Source organism: Trichoderma harzianum, assembly GCF_003025095.1.
Source record: "Trichoderma harzianum CBS 226.95 unplaced genomic scaffold M431scaffold_1, whole genome shotgun sequence".
NCBI lineage: Eukaryota > Fungi > Ascomycota > Sordariomycetes > Hypocreales > Hypocreaceae > Trichoderma > Trichoderma harzianum.
The window spans coordinates 4,050,078-4,062,867 of NW_020209249.1; the positions used below are offsets into that span (position 1 = coordinate 4,050,078).

At 51.7% G+C, this 12,790-nt stretch overlaps 6 protein-coding genes across 6 annotated transcripts; 2 read left to right on the forward strand and 4 right to left on the reverse strand.

Annotated features, from left to right (window-relative positions):
• Positions 1-369: 369 nt before the first annotated feature.
• M431DRAFT_71980 (hypothetical protein) lies at positions 370-1,990 on the reverse strand (the record flags this gene model as incomplete). Its single annotated transcript, XM_024921973.1, has 3 exons — positions 370-1,672; positions 1,727-1,806; positions 1,940-1,990. The coding sequence occupies 3 exons, from the start codon at positions 1,988-1,990 to the stop codon at positions 370-372; spliced, it is 1,434 nt and encodes a 477-aa protein (XP_024780966.1).
• A 506-nt stretch (positions 1,991-2,496) lies between these two features.
• On the reverse strand, positions 2,497-4,384 carry M431DRAFT_71466 (hypothetical protein; the record flags this gene model as incomplete). Its single annotated transcript, XM_024921902.1, has 4 exons — positions 2,497-2,978; positions 3,055-3,188; positions 3,252-4,141; positions 4,301-4,384. 4 exons carry the CDS (start codon positions 4,382-4,384, stop codon positions 2,497-2,499), a joined length of 1,590 nt encoding a protein of 529 aa, XP_024780967.1.
• A 114-nt stretch (positions 4,385-4,498) lies between these two features.
• M431DRAFT_208368 (hypothetical protein) lies at positions 4,499-5,212 on the reverse strand. The gene has a single exon (XM_024913424.1). It carries the CDS (start codon positions 5,120-5,122, stop codon positions 4,613-4,615), a length of 510 nt encoding a protein of 169 aa, XP_024780968.1. The 5' UTR covers positions 5,123-5,212; the 3' UTR covers positions 4,499-4,612.
• Positions 5,213-5,924: 712 nt separating this feature from the next.
• M431DRAFT_73750 (hypothetical protein) lies at positions 5,925-7,926 on the forward strand (the record flags this gene model as incomplete). Its single annotated transcript, XM_024922156.1, has 3 exons — positions 5,925-5,964; positions 6,080-7,742; positions 7,800-7,926. The coding sequence occupies 3 exons, from the start codon at positions 5,925-5,927 to the stop codon at positions 7,924-7,926; spliced, it is 1,830 nt and encodes a 609-aa protein (XP_024780969.1).
• A 553-nt stretch (positions 7,927-8,479) lies between these two features.
• On the forward strand, positions 8,480-9,797 carry M431DRAFT_490066 (hypothetical protein; the record flags this gene model as incomplete). Its single annotated transcript, XM_024916754.1, has 2 exons — positions 8,480-8,579; positions 8,662-9,797. 2 exons carry the CDS (start codon positions 8,480-8,482, stop codon positions 9,795-9,797), a joined length of 1,236 nt encoding a protein of 411 aa, XP_024780970.1.
• A 192-nt stretch (positions 9,798-9,989) lies between these two features.
• Positions 9,990-12,746, reverse strand: M431DRAFT_490067 (hypothetical protein; the record flags this gene model as incomplete). The annotated part of the gene is made up of 3 exons (XM_024916755.1): positions 9,990-10,023; positions 10,080-12,615; positions 12,674-12,746. 3 exons carry the CDS (start codon positions 12,744-12,746, stop codon positions 9,990-9,992), a joined length of 2,643 nt encoding a protein of 880 aa, XP_024780971.1.
• Between the last annotated feature and the right edge of the window lie 44 nt (positions 12,747-12,790).

Sequence of the window (12,790 nt, forward strand, 5' to 3'; positions counted from 1 at the left end):
CAAGGCATTCCGAGCTCTGTCACTTGGTAAACGAGTATCCAAAAGGCCTTGCTAAACAAACTTCAAAAATAGATTGATCCTGCAGAGTTGCTTTGAGTAGACAAGCTCTCTCCCCTTACGGCCGGACTATCCCTGGTTCGGCAGGCAGAGGATTATTCTCATAATGCCATTATGCCGCAGCGGGTAGACAGTCCAGCCCGTTGTTCAAAAGGCCATGGGCGGTTGCCAGAAATCATATGATCAAGTGGCTGCTTTGAATTCGATGCGTACAATATACTGCAACCCAGGGCCCCCTCTCTGTAGCCTTGTAACTAAAAATACATCACCCGATTCGACCTGAAACGACGTACAATCCAATATGGCCAGATTTTATGAGTCGAACCGCTCAGGAAGCAGAATTGGTGCAACAAGCGTCCAGATGTACATTCCATGGCAGATCCAAGCGCTGACGATCTTGACCCAGCTTGCACCGTATGTACGGCCAACTGTGGCAAACTGGCCATCCCGAGTAGACTCTTCGAAATTAAGAGTGAGCAATGTCGATACCCATGCCGTGGCTAGGAAGAAGATGATGTGGAACATTGAGTAATTATACTGAGTGCTGGATCTCTCATCATCATGTGCATGATTTGCGCCATCATCATCGCTCTCGTCGTCAGAGAGTAGAGCATCGGCCGGTAAACTGCCCTCTTCGACAGCACGACGCAGAGCCTCTGCCCGCATTTCACGACGATGGATAGGCTGCTGTGTGACCAAGTCATGCTCATCATCTTCGGGAAGTTGAATGCCGTTGCCGTTGCCTCCCAAGCCAAGGCTTTGGGTAGCGGCACGGGTAGTGGTGTAAGCAACCGTAAGCATGGTGACAATGGCACCAATGACGACGGATGTGGTTCTTGTCCCCTGAGCGCGAACCAGGGGGTTGCAGTTCTTGTCATCAGGTTCCATGGAAACAGCTGACATTGTCAAATAGGTGCAGTAGACGGCAACCATTGCGGCTTGAGCTAACCCAGCCTTGGGGTTGTATTCCTGGACTGTGGGGTTAACCGATACGACAGAAATAATCAGCCAGAGAATGAGGTTGACAGTGATGGCGGTCTGGTTCATGGTGCAGCTACCCTGGGCAAAGAAGATGTATTGGACGACAGTCATCGCAATCGATGCCAAGTACATGCCCAAGGTTGAACCAACAAGGACGATTCGCCAGACCCTAGAGTCAGTCTCTTCGATCTGTCCCAGGCAGTATTCAGCCCAGCTGTGTGCCAAGTCCACGAGTAAAATGAGACCGAGGATGAGGAACAGCATGGCAGCCCCAAAGGAGACGTAGTTCCCCCAAAACATGAAGAATTTGTCCGGGATGAGGAAGGACATGACAATCAATGCCAGCCAAGCGATGATCTTGGGTCCCCAGTAACCATTTTGTATAGCGGCTCGAGGGTTCTTGGAGGATCTGACACCGAAGAGAAGGCCAGCGAAGATGAGGTGTAAAAGTCCGAGGGCAAAGTTGATTCGATGGGCAGCCAGCCACCCATAGCACTGTCCCGTTGGGCAGTTGATTTTGACGTAATCAAGCGCGAGATGTTGGAGTTTCTCGATGGCCCAGTCTGTGAGCATGATCCATGCTAAGATGGAGTTGACGAGGAGAAGTAGAGCGTAGGCGATACGCGTAGCTATGCTGTAAGGTTGTCAGCGAAACATCAAAGAGCTTGCGGCGAGACGGATATCATACCTGTTACCGCATTTGCCACACGCGCTGCAGACCATGGAGCATGTTGCCGCACCGCAGCAGCTGGCGAAGCAAGATACCACCTATACAGCGCAAGTCAGCAAGTCGAATGTCAACGAGCAAGCAGTATCATCAATGCTCCAAAGGCATTGAAGCGCCGGGTATTAAATCCGGACTTCAAGCGACTCCATGGCGCAAAGGGCGATATGAACGTACCGTGCCCATGCTGGGTACCGCGAGCAGCGGTAGAGAGAGAAGGGCGCCCATCTTGTAAACTAACGGCGCATGTGTTGAAAATACGGCAGATCGCAGACACGCGATGAAAGCGGTTGATGGTACTTGGGCTGCGATGGTTTTGAAACAGGATGAGGCGTCCTACTGACGACAGACCCGTGACCAGCAAGATGACATAACTGCTCGTATAGAGTTAGGCGCAAATTAGCACATGCTTAAGTACATTGGCACCGAGATAAGGGGCTCGCTTAAATGCATACAAACGTCATCATACGGGCACGCATTTAATTCAGGCATCCCGGATAGATTTACACAGAAGTCAGTAGAGGGCTAAGAAATAAGACAGAATTTCTGTGAGAATTCGCCAGGGTATTGCTAAGACAAAAAAAAATATTGGCTATCGATGTAAAAATCCTATATCTCAAAAGTAGATCCAAGGGTGCAGTGTAGTGCAGCCGCCATAGGCTCACTACTACAATTGCTAGTAGAACTCATAACCCAACCTCCAGTCTATGCCAAGGACGTTATACCAAAACACATCAGTCTTCCTCGTCTAGCTTGTCTTTCCCTTTCAGATACCGGGCCCTCTGATGGTGAATGATATATAGGGTGAGGATTAATCCTAGAGCATTCGCGGTCGCGGTAACAGTGTAAGCACCGCGATAACATGCAATACCATCGTCGCAGGATCTCGTGCCATCAGGCTCAACGACGCTGTGGTGGTCATATATCCTTCCATACAGCAGATTGAATACATTGCCAGAGGCAACAGGAGCCAACATCATGAAACCCCAATTCTGACTCAGCCCGCGGATGCCAAACGTCTCTGCAACAATGGAGGGGAAGACGCCGAAAAGGAAACCATAGGCTAAGCCGGAAAGGCCTGAAACAAATACAAGTTTCTGCGGCATCTCGATTTGTAGGGCACAGATTTGAGCTAGAAGAAAGATGAGACAGGCCACGGCAAGGCACCAGATACGGCTAGCACGAAGAGTTTTGACCAGATAATCAGAGCCAATTCCTGTATGACGAATTAGCCAACTTGTTAGACAGTGGAGAGAATACGGGTGCTTGAGAGTGATTCAACGTAGTCTTACCACTTAGCAATCTTCCAACGAAGTTGAAGATGGAGAGGATGGATACATGTATCTGCTGATGGCTAACAAGGAACGGCTCGTCGACTGAGGGGTCATAATGTTTCCAGAGAGCATTTGCGTCATTTCCAATATTGCTTGACAACATGTTAATATTATCGACATATTAGAGTGGCGAAGGGTGTATATGAAATACGTACTTGATAGTCATGAGGCCAGTTCCAGCGAGGATTGCCATCATGGAGAACAGCTGCCAGAAGTCCAGGCTGAACAGGAGCTTTACACCTCGTATATCTACTCGATGAGACACGTCTTGATCAACACTACTGCGCCCAACTATGTCGACAGTTACAGCCTCGGGCATCAAAGTTGATGTCTCGTCAATAGGAGCATCTTCACCAGCTTCGGTGTCACTGAAGATAGCGGCGCGACTGGCGTCGGGTGCTGGAGGGGTCCCAGGTGATGATGTGTCCAGGTTTGGGTCAACGGCATCAGGATTGGACGACGTACCAGGTTCGGTTATGCTGCGCGCCCTCTCTCGAGAAGGTTGTGATGCGGGTGCCTGGGTTGGCACCTCCTGATAGGATACCTGAGGGTATACCTTTAGGAAGAAATAGCCGGAGAAAGTCAGGCCAAAACTGCCCCATGCCAGGAGCATCAGAAAGGAGCTGGTGCTCCCGGGGAAGAAGACAGCGCCGAGAAAGGAGAAGAAAAAGGCGCTGAGCCCAAATCCAGCCAGCGGGAAGGCCGTAGCCGTTCCACGATGGCTCGGCCAGTTGAGAGCAGATGTCTTGACAGCACCTGCAAATGCCATGCAACCGCCCAGGCCAGTCAGATAGGAGAAGAAGCAGAGCACAGGGACAGATCCTGCAGCTTTCTCAAAGGAGAGGCAGAGGGGGATATAGCCAATAGCCAGGAAAAAGGCGCCGGCAAGCACAGCAGGTCTTGATCCACGGTCGTCCACAAACATGCCAATGGGAATGCCCAGAGTGTACATGCCCAGGTTGCCGAACAGGCCGATCAAGTTGCTCTCCGTTGTGGAAAGCCTGAGCTTCTCGGCGAACTGAGGCGCCCATGCTGAATAGACGTACTATTTTGATGCCTCACAGTTAGTTGACGCTATACACATGCTGTTTTAGGGCACTTTCGGCACAAGACAAGGAAACGGTGATTGGACATGAAGCTAGCAGATTGCATGTACGGGATGGTTCTAGTATGCTGCAAATCACGATTTAGGGTGGTGTCTCACGTTTGTGCCGCAGGCCAGGGAAATGACCGTCGCAGCGACCGTGGCGATAAGCCGCTTACGGTGTGCGTCTTGTTCCTGATGCATAGCGACGTTTTTTCGAGATGATGCAAAGTAACTAGGAGGTTACTAGGAGCAGAGAGGCAGAGATCGGGCCTCTAGGAGATAAGTCGCACTGCGGTATTACGTGAAGCGGCGATGGATTTTCGTGTCTTAGATAGCAAAGCGCGACAAGGGCAGCGAGAGTCTCGTTTTACGACTGCTTCGCGATGCCCCTGAGTCCAGGATTCAGGAGGAGCAAATATGGATAATCAATCAATACAGGAAATGCGTAGGAATCAGGGGAGATGCGACATGGTCATTTGGAGCGCGACGAGGATGCTGGTGCGCTCTCCGGCAGTTTGCGCACAAGAAGCTCTCGAGAGCAGAATGTGAATGTGAGGTGCTGGTGATGAGATGAGATGAGCTCCCAGCAGCCACCTTGGTAGTAGTTACGTAGCAAGCTGCCATAATCTGGAGTGCGTGCTCCGTACTTGTACTCCATACTTTTTGGTTTGCTCCGGAATACGGAGACGGCAAGGCGGCTAGAGCTAGACGGAGTACGAGGTGCCCGCATGACCAGAGGCGCTGATCAAGGGTAGCGGGCGATAAGAGCACAGCAAAGCAAAAGCAAAAGCACAGCAAAAGCACAGCAAAAGCACAGTGGAGTTGGCAACAGATTTCATGTTCCCATAACGGTAAGCGGTCAGCAATTGTCGTTGGCAGTATTTCCCGCCGCTGGAGAGGCATCTTGGCATCTCCATGTTCTGATGGTGGCCACCCCATGCTTTTATGCTAAACCCAAGCCACATCACTTTCCAAAGGACATACGGAGGTGCCGCTGCTCCCCCACTAGTGCCTTTGTATTGGCCTTGAATCCCTTGCCCCGTAGCGTTCTTGGCGTTATCGATAGCCCTTCTTCTGCTTGTGTGGATGTACAAGCCCGCCGCAGGTACCAGCAGATTTTCGGTAACGCGGCTGTTAACCTCGGCTCGTGGGACTGGTCATATCCGGGGTCCAGTGGAGCCGAAGGCCCGATAGCGGTAAGCGGCGGCCTAGCCCAGCGTTATTTCTTGCATCTGGCATGTGCCGCGGTTTGGGACGTGTATGGCGCTCCAAAACTGCCCGCATTTATGAAGCAGACAGTCTGTTCTATATGATTCTTGCGGTTCCATTGCACTCTTCTGTCGCCCGGTAAAGACATTTGTCGCTTTGGTTTGCGAGGACTACCTTAGGCTAGGCAATACCCGACGCTTCTGCTTGTTCTTGCTAGTCCTGTCCGCGAATGCTGTAGCAGCGAAATTGCACCGAGCACCGATTCCCATTCTGCGGCACCCGATCCCATGAGCCGCGGTATCTGAGCGGATCTCCAGCAGCCGATATAAACACCACGCCGCCTTGACACGGCCGTCCCCCCTTTGCCTCCGTCCATTCTGCCATGTTGTCAGCAATCCGTTCCCAGAGACCGACAAATACCTTTCGACGGGTTGCCATCTCTTCTGTATGAGACTCTTGTTGCTCCTTTCTAATAAATCTTTCGGGACTTGCTAACTTACACGCCTGCTTACGGCAGACCCATCGCATCGCCATGGCACCGCCTAAACGCAACAGCAGCTCGCTGCCTGCCGGTATGTTCCTCCCGTGTGCGAGAGCGACATGGCCTTGATGATTTTACTCTTCAACGGCTCTCTCTTCTATCCGAAATGTTTGTTGCCCCGAGCTAATACCGGTATTCAACACTAGGCTATGTCGAGGACAAGTCGAAGGGCGCAATGCTCAGATTCCAAGACTCGCTTCCTCGCCTCCCAGTTCCGACCCTCGAAGAGACCGCCAAGCGGTATCTCAAGAGCTTACACCCCATTATCTCTGCCAGCGAGCTCGAGAAGAGCACAGCGGCCGTCTCCGAGTTCATCAAGCCCGGCGGAGTTGGCAGCAAACTCCAGCAGAAGCTCGTTGCCAAGGCTCAAGACCCCAAGACAAAGAACTGGATGTACGAGTGGTGGAACGATGCTGCGTACCTGAGTTACCGCGACCCGGTAGTGCCGTATGTCAGCTACTTCTACTCGCACAGAGATGATCCCAAGCGGCGCAACCCTGCCAAGCGGGCTGCGGCGCTCACCAGCGCTGTCCTCGAGTTCAAGAAGCTTGTCGACAGCGGCAGCCTCGAGCCGGAGTACATGAAGAAACTGCCCATTTGCATGGACAGCTACAAGTGGATGTTCAACGCGAGCCGTGTTGCCGCCAAGCCCGCGGATTACCCCATCAAGTTCTCTCACGAAGAAAACAAGCACATTGTTGTGATTCGCAAGAACCAGTTCTTCAAGATCCCCCATGAAGTTGCTGGTAAGCAGCTCAATGCCTCAGAGCTTGAGGCCCAGTTCAACCGTGTCTACCAAATCGCAAAGCGAGTTTCGCCCGTGGGAGCGTTGACCTCAGAAAACCGAGATGTCTGGACAGATGCGCGTGAGCTGCTGATTTCAGCCAGCCCCAAGAACAAGGCAGCCCTGGAGGCCATTGAGTCCTCCTCTTTCGTGGTCTGCCTGGACGATGCGTCCCCTGTTACCTTGGAGGAGCGCGCCCACCAGTACTGGCATGGCGATGGCGCCAACCGCTGGTATGACAAGCCTCTCCAGTTTATTGTCAACGACAACGGCACATCAGGCTTCATGGGCGAGCACTCAATGATGGATGGCACACCGACACATCGCCTGAACGACTACATCAATGATCTCATCTTCAGAAACAAGATTGATCTTTCAGACCCCAGCATCCGATCTGACTTGCCCGAACCTCAGCCCATCAACTTTGACATTACGCCCGAAATCCAAAGCGAAATCGACCGTGCCGTTACCGACTTTAACAACGTCATTGGACAGCACCAGCTTGCCGTCCAGGCGTACCAGGCCTACGGCAAGGGCCTCATCAAGCAGTTCAAGTGCTCACCAGACGCATACGTGCAGATGATCATCCAGCTTGCCTACTTCAAGATGTACGGCAAGAACCGACCAACATATGAATCTGCTGCTACTCGACGCTTCCAGCTGGGTCGTACCGAGACGTGCCGTAGTGTTTCTGACGAATCAGTCGCTTGGTGCAAATCAATGGCAGACCACTCAGTCGATGACAAGTCACGAGTCGACCTCTTCCGAAAAGCCATTGCGGCTCACATCGAGTACATCTCCGCCGCCTCAGATGGAAAGGGCGTTGACAGACACCTCTTTGGACTCAAGAAGCTCCTTGAGCCTGGTGAGGAAGTCCCGGCCATCTACAAGGATCACGCATACAGCTACTCTTCGTCATGGTATCTGTCCACTTCGCAGCTCAGCTCGGAGTTCTTCAACGGCTACGGATGGAGTCAGGTGATTGATGGAGGATTTGGAATTGCCTACATGATCAATGAGAACAGGTAAGAGATTGATCACCAACATTTTGCAGAGAAACTTTTGCTAACAAATCAATGCAGCATCAACTTCAACGTTGTATCAAAGGGTCTTGGAAGCGAGCGGATGAGCTACTATCTTAACGAGGCAGCGGGCGAGATGCGAGATTTGCTGGTTCCTACACTGGAGCCCCCCAAGGCCAAGCTATAAAGGTCTTTCTTATACGTATACACATATATTACTGTATAGACTCTTCCTTTATTAGGCGCTGCTCGTTTGGTATAAATGTAGATATAATACACCATTTTGATGCATCTTGCAGAGGCTTCTCATTTCAATCACGTAGGCAATTGGGAGATGGCGACATTGATAGCAGCAGCTACATTACTTCACGCCCGCTGTGCTTATGCCACCGAGGTACCTAAGGCTAAGGCCGAGAACCAATTTCTTACCACCGTGAAACATTTCGAGTATCAAGGCCCATAAGCTTATCGGTTTAATAGATAAGGTACAAGTGTCGATTTACCCAGCATGTATCTGCGACGCAACTTAGATAATTGGCAAGCGATAGTCTGCTCTGCGCACCGCTAGATGGCGCGCCTTCGCGTTAGCCTTGTTTTAGTACTCTGTACTTTGCGCTTAGGTACCTCGATAGGTCGCCTGCAGGCACATCAGGTCACTGCCGCCCGATAAACATGTTGCCGTGGTTTCGGCCAGCAAATCTCATCTTCAACTTTCAAACCTCTCTCTCACCAAGCTGGCCATGGGCGATCGCATAGACTCGGATCCCACAGAGGAGTCCGAGCAGCAACTGGAGCAAAATGCCGACATTGACTTTGTGACCTTTGGCATGCTCATTATCGGTGAGGCGTCCCCGCTACGGCCATGTTAGCCTCTAACAGCCTGGGGCTGACCGACCGTGTCCACGCGATTTCACGTCAAAAGATGATATTGATTTCCCTCCTCCAACGCCTTCTCGCAACAACGTTCTTGGAGGTGGCGGCTCTTATGCTGCCCTTGGCGCCCGCCTCTTCTCTCCTGAGCCGCTTTCGACAACAGTGGGATGGATTGTCGACCAGGGTTCCGACTTTCCGCCGTCTGTCACTTCGCTGATCGATAGCTGGAACACTTCAGCCGTGGTGCGCCATGATGCCGACCGATTGACCACTCGAGGATGGAACGGGTACGATGGCCCGGGCGACAAGCGCGAGTTTAAGTATCTAACGCCCAAGAAACGCATCACGAGCGATGATCTGCCGCCCAATTTGATCCAGTCCAAGTCGTTTCACCTCGTTTGCTCCCCGAGTCGCTGCCAGGAATTGGTCACCACCCTCATTTCTCGCCGCAAAGAAGCTTCGCCGCCCGATACATATACCAAGCCAATCTTCGTTTGGGAGCCTGTGCCTGACCTCTGCACGCCTGACGAGCTCCTCAACCTCACCAATACTCTTCCTTTGGTGGACGTCCTTAGCCCAAACCACAGCGAGCTTGCTGGTTTCATGGGCGACGATGGCTTGGACCCTGTAACCGGAGACATCTCTACGAAGGCTGTTGAGCGCTACTGTGAACAGCTTCTAGACAGCATGCCACTGCAATCGTTCGCCATTGTTGTGCGAGCTGCTCACAAGGGCTGCTATGTAGTCAAGAATGGCGGACGCAAGCGCCGACCTGGCCAGAGCACCAAAACGGCTCGAAAAAAGAATTATACACGAGGCGGACTGCGGCCTGATATCGACATGACGGCTCTATTGGCCGATCTTATCCGTGACGAAGACGGCGGCATCGTTCGCGATGAGTTTGAAGTCGACCCTGGCGTCGAGCGATGGATCCCGGCCTACTTCAAGGATAGCAGCGACGTCGTCGATCCTACGGGTGGCGGCAACACTTTTCTTGGTGCTCTGTGCGTTGCTTTGGCTCGGGGGAAGAGCTACGAAGAAGCTGCAGTTTGGGGGAATGTCGCAGCTAGTTTCGCGGTGCAACAGGTGGGCATGCCGACGCTGGAATGCGAGGAGGGTAAACCAGAGACTTGGAACGGATGCGTTGTGCTAGACCGACTGCGCGAGTTTGAGGCAAGACTTTAGAATCATATTACCGTACATACCATTATCATATCTTTTATTCTCATCAACCTGTGACTCATGATTTCCCCGGGTTTCACCTTGCTGTATCCTGGACGTCTCCACATAAGAAACCTGGTTAAATATTCCCCATCCCATCCTGCCGCCCTCTTGAACCAGCCCCTAAACACCAGCACATGATCTATCGTTTAGATCTTAAATCTTGTAAATAACATCGCCGTCTCCAAACCTATTGTGCTGGTTAGCCAGGGGTAGTGATCATCGCAGTTGGTTGAAAAAACTTACATGATGTGATTGGCTTCCTCCAATTTCTTGAGTGCCTGGACAGCTTCGGGCTTGCTAAAAGCCCCTCCATCGTTGCCACCAATTCTATCGTTGATGGCTTGAATCACTGCATCGAGAGGGGCCGAATCATCTTCAAACACGCTGGTATTAAGCAACTGCCCCAGGTTTGTTCTAAAGGCTGATAATCGCTGAGGCGTGAGTGTAACATCCTCAATCTCCAGGTTGCTGGCGGCGCTAGCTAGACCTTCATCCTCGACTTCACCCTGGGTCTGAGGTAAAACCTGAGAAGCGGGTAGTGACGATGCGAAGGAGCTCTGTGTATCTAAATCGTGAGATGGATGAGAGCTGCTGCCCATGTCGGCTTCCACTGCCTGGGTTTGGCGGCCCGAGCTCTGGCTTGTAGAGCCGTTTGTTCCATTGAGCCTCGAATTTCTAGTCTGCATGCGTGTAGTTGGCTGTCGAGAGGCGCCTCTGCTCGGTTGGGTGGTGGATTGGCTTTGTTCATCGCCTTCTTCGTCGCCATCGTCGTCGCCGCTCTCATCGCTGGACGAGGCCAGGCCGGCAGCTTGTGTTCGTCTACGCTTTCTCCGTGAACTATCCTCCACGATTTCTTTGAAGAGCGCAAACCGCAAGATGCCCTCTGCGGCAATAGCATCTCGCTCTTCCACCCGACTGGATAATCGTGACTTGGCATGAGCAGTAGCTAATCGGATGATTGTCTCGAGAGTACGAACTGTGAGAGGACTCGTCCGCCTTTGGTTACCTTCCAAATCGTCATTTCGAAGACCAACATAGATGTCGGCAATTCGATCCGATGCTTCCTGGGAAAGGACAGGCTTGATCCGCTTAGCATATTGAATATACTTCTTCATAAAGGGTATGCTTAGGATCTCCGTCTTTTTATTGGACCCTCGGCCCAATGTTCGGGTCACACCCGCATGCAGCATTGCGTCGTACTTTTCATAAACATCTGTTGGGCGTTGTGTCCCAGCCTGAGTGTTTGCGGAGACCCCAAGGGATTGGGAGTTTTGCTCTCGAACAGGCGCACCCTCCTCAGTACCGGCCTGGCGATACCTGTGCATGCGCAATACGTGTTCAGAAATTTGCCTGTCCCTGGCGTCTTCGATGTCATCGGTAACAACAAAGAGTAAATCAAATCGAGACAGCAGGGAGTCTGGCAGCGCAATATTCCTGTGGGGGTCCTTATGAGGATCGTATTGGCCGAAAATGGGATTGGCCGCTGCAATAACAGAGCAGCGGGCATTCAATGATGTGTGAATACCTGCCTTGGCGATGGTCACCGTTTGCTGTTCCATGACTTCGTGGATAGCCACTCGATCAACGTCTGACATTTTGTCGAACTCATCGATACATACAACTCCCCGATCAGCCATGACCATAGCGCCAGCCTCTAGCTTTCGTTCTCCAGTTTCCTTGTCTGTGGTCACCGCGGCTGTCAAACCGACACCGGAAGAACCGCGACCCGTTGTTGCAATGGCCAGTGGCGCCGTGTTGAGGACGAATCGTAGAAGCTGGGATTTGGCAGTAGAAGGATCGCCAACCATCAAGATATTAATATCTCCTCTAAGATGGGTACCATTCTCGAGGTTCTTTTCCACTCCTCCCAGAAGCATGAGTAAAATGGCCTTTTTGACATAGTCATGGCCGTAGATGCTAGGGGCAAGTGACTGTGAGAGAAGACCGAGAAGATCCTTCTTCTTGGCAACTTTGTTGATGTTGCGGATGTCCGTATCAGTAATCGAGGCAGTGGCTACCCCGCCACTAGACTTGGACGACAAAAGGACGACGTTATTGGCCAAAACGACTGTCTTGAAGAGCGCACTGTTGTGGTTGGCATTCCTGTTACCCAGTGTGCGAAAGATGCCAACAAGTTGGATTCTATCACCAGGCTTTACTTGATCAACCAAATCATCATCCAAGATGACGTCAACACCGCGGGGGAGTTGACCAGCGGGGGCTCGTTCGGGCATCTCTTGGATCGATATTGTCTGATGATCACGGTAGGTACAGAACCCATACTCTGTGGTAAGAGGGTTTCCATCGTCATCTTCTTGCGGGTAGACACTAGAAGTGGTGACTCCGTTGGTCATGGTCTGGTCTTGGTATTCTCGAAAATGAAATTTGTCCTTGATTTCGTTGTAGTGAACGCTCCGCACAACCTTGGGCCTGATCAGGGAGCATCTCGTTACAATGCCTTCCACAGATACCATGTGATTCAGGTGCTGTGAAGACAGCGTGCGGGGATTGCAGGCGTTGAGGCCAAAGTTTCCAGCCCACGCGCAATAATAAACGGTATCCCTCGCGGTTTGGTCAGGCCTGGCCTGAGGCAGCGTCTGCACAATTTCTTTGAGGGCATGGTTGAAGGCAAGAGTATAGTCAAAGGGTTTCTGAAGAATCTCTTGTGCGAATTCTGCATTGTGATCTCGGACGTGGTCTATGTTGACGGTAAGGCGACGCTGGTTCTTGCGAAGCATCAAAATAATATCTGATCTATAACTGCGAGCATGGGGATCGTCTTGAACAAAATGGTCAGCCAAGGGAGAAACTGGGTTGGGAATAGGGCTGATGCTCACTGGGAACCAAAAACTCCTCAGCCTGACGAATGCGGTCTCTCACACCATCATCCTGAAGCATAAACGAATCCATCGTGGGCGGTTGTCTCGAAACAGCAAGCGAACAAAAGAAATCGC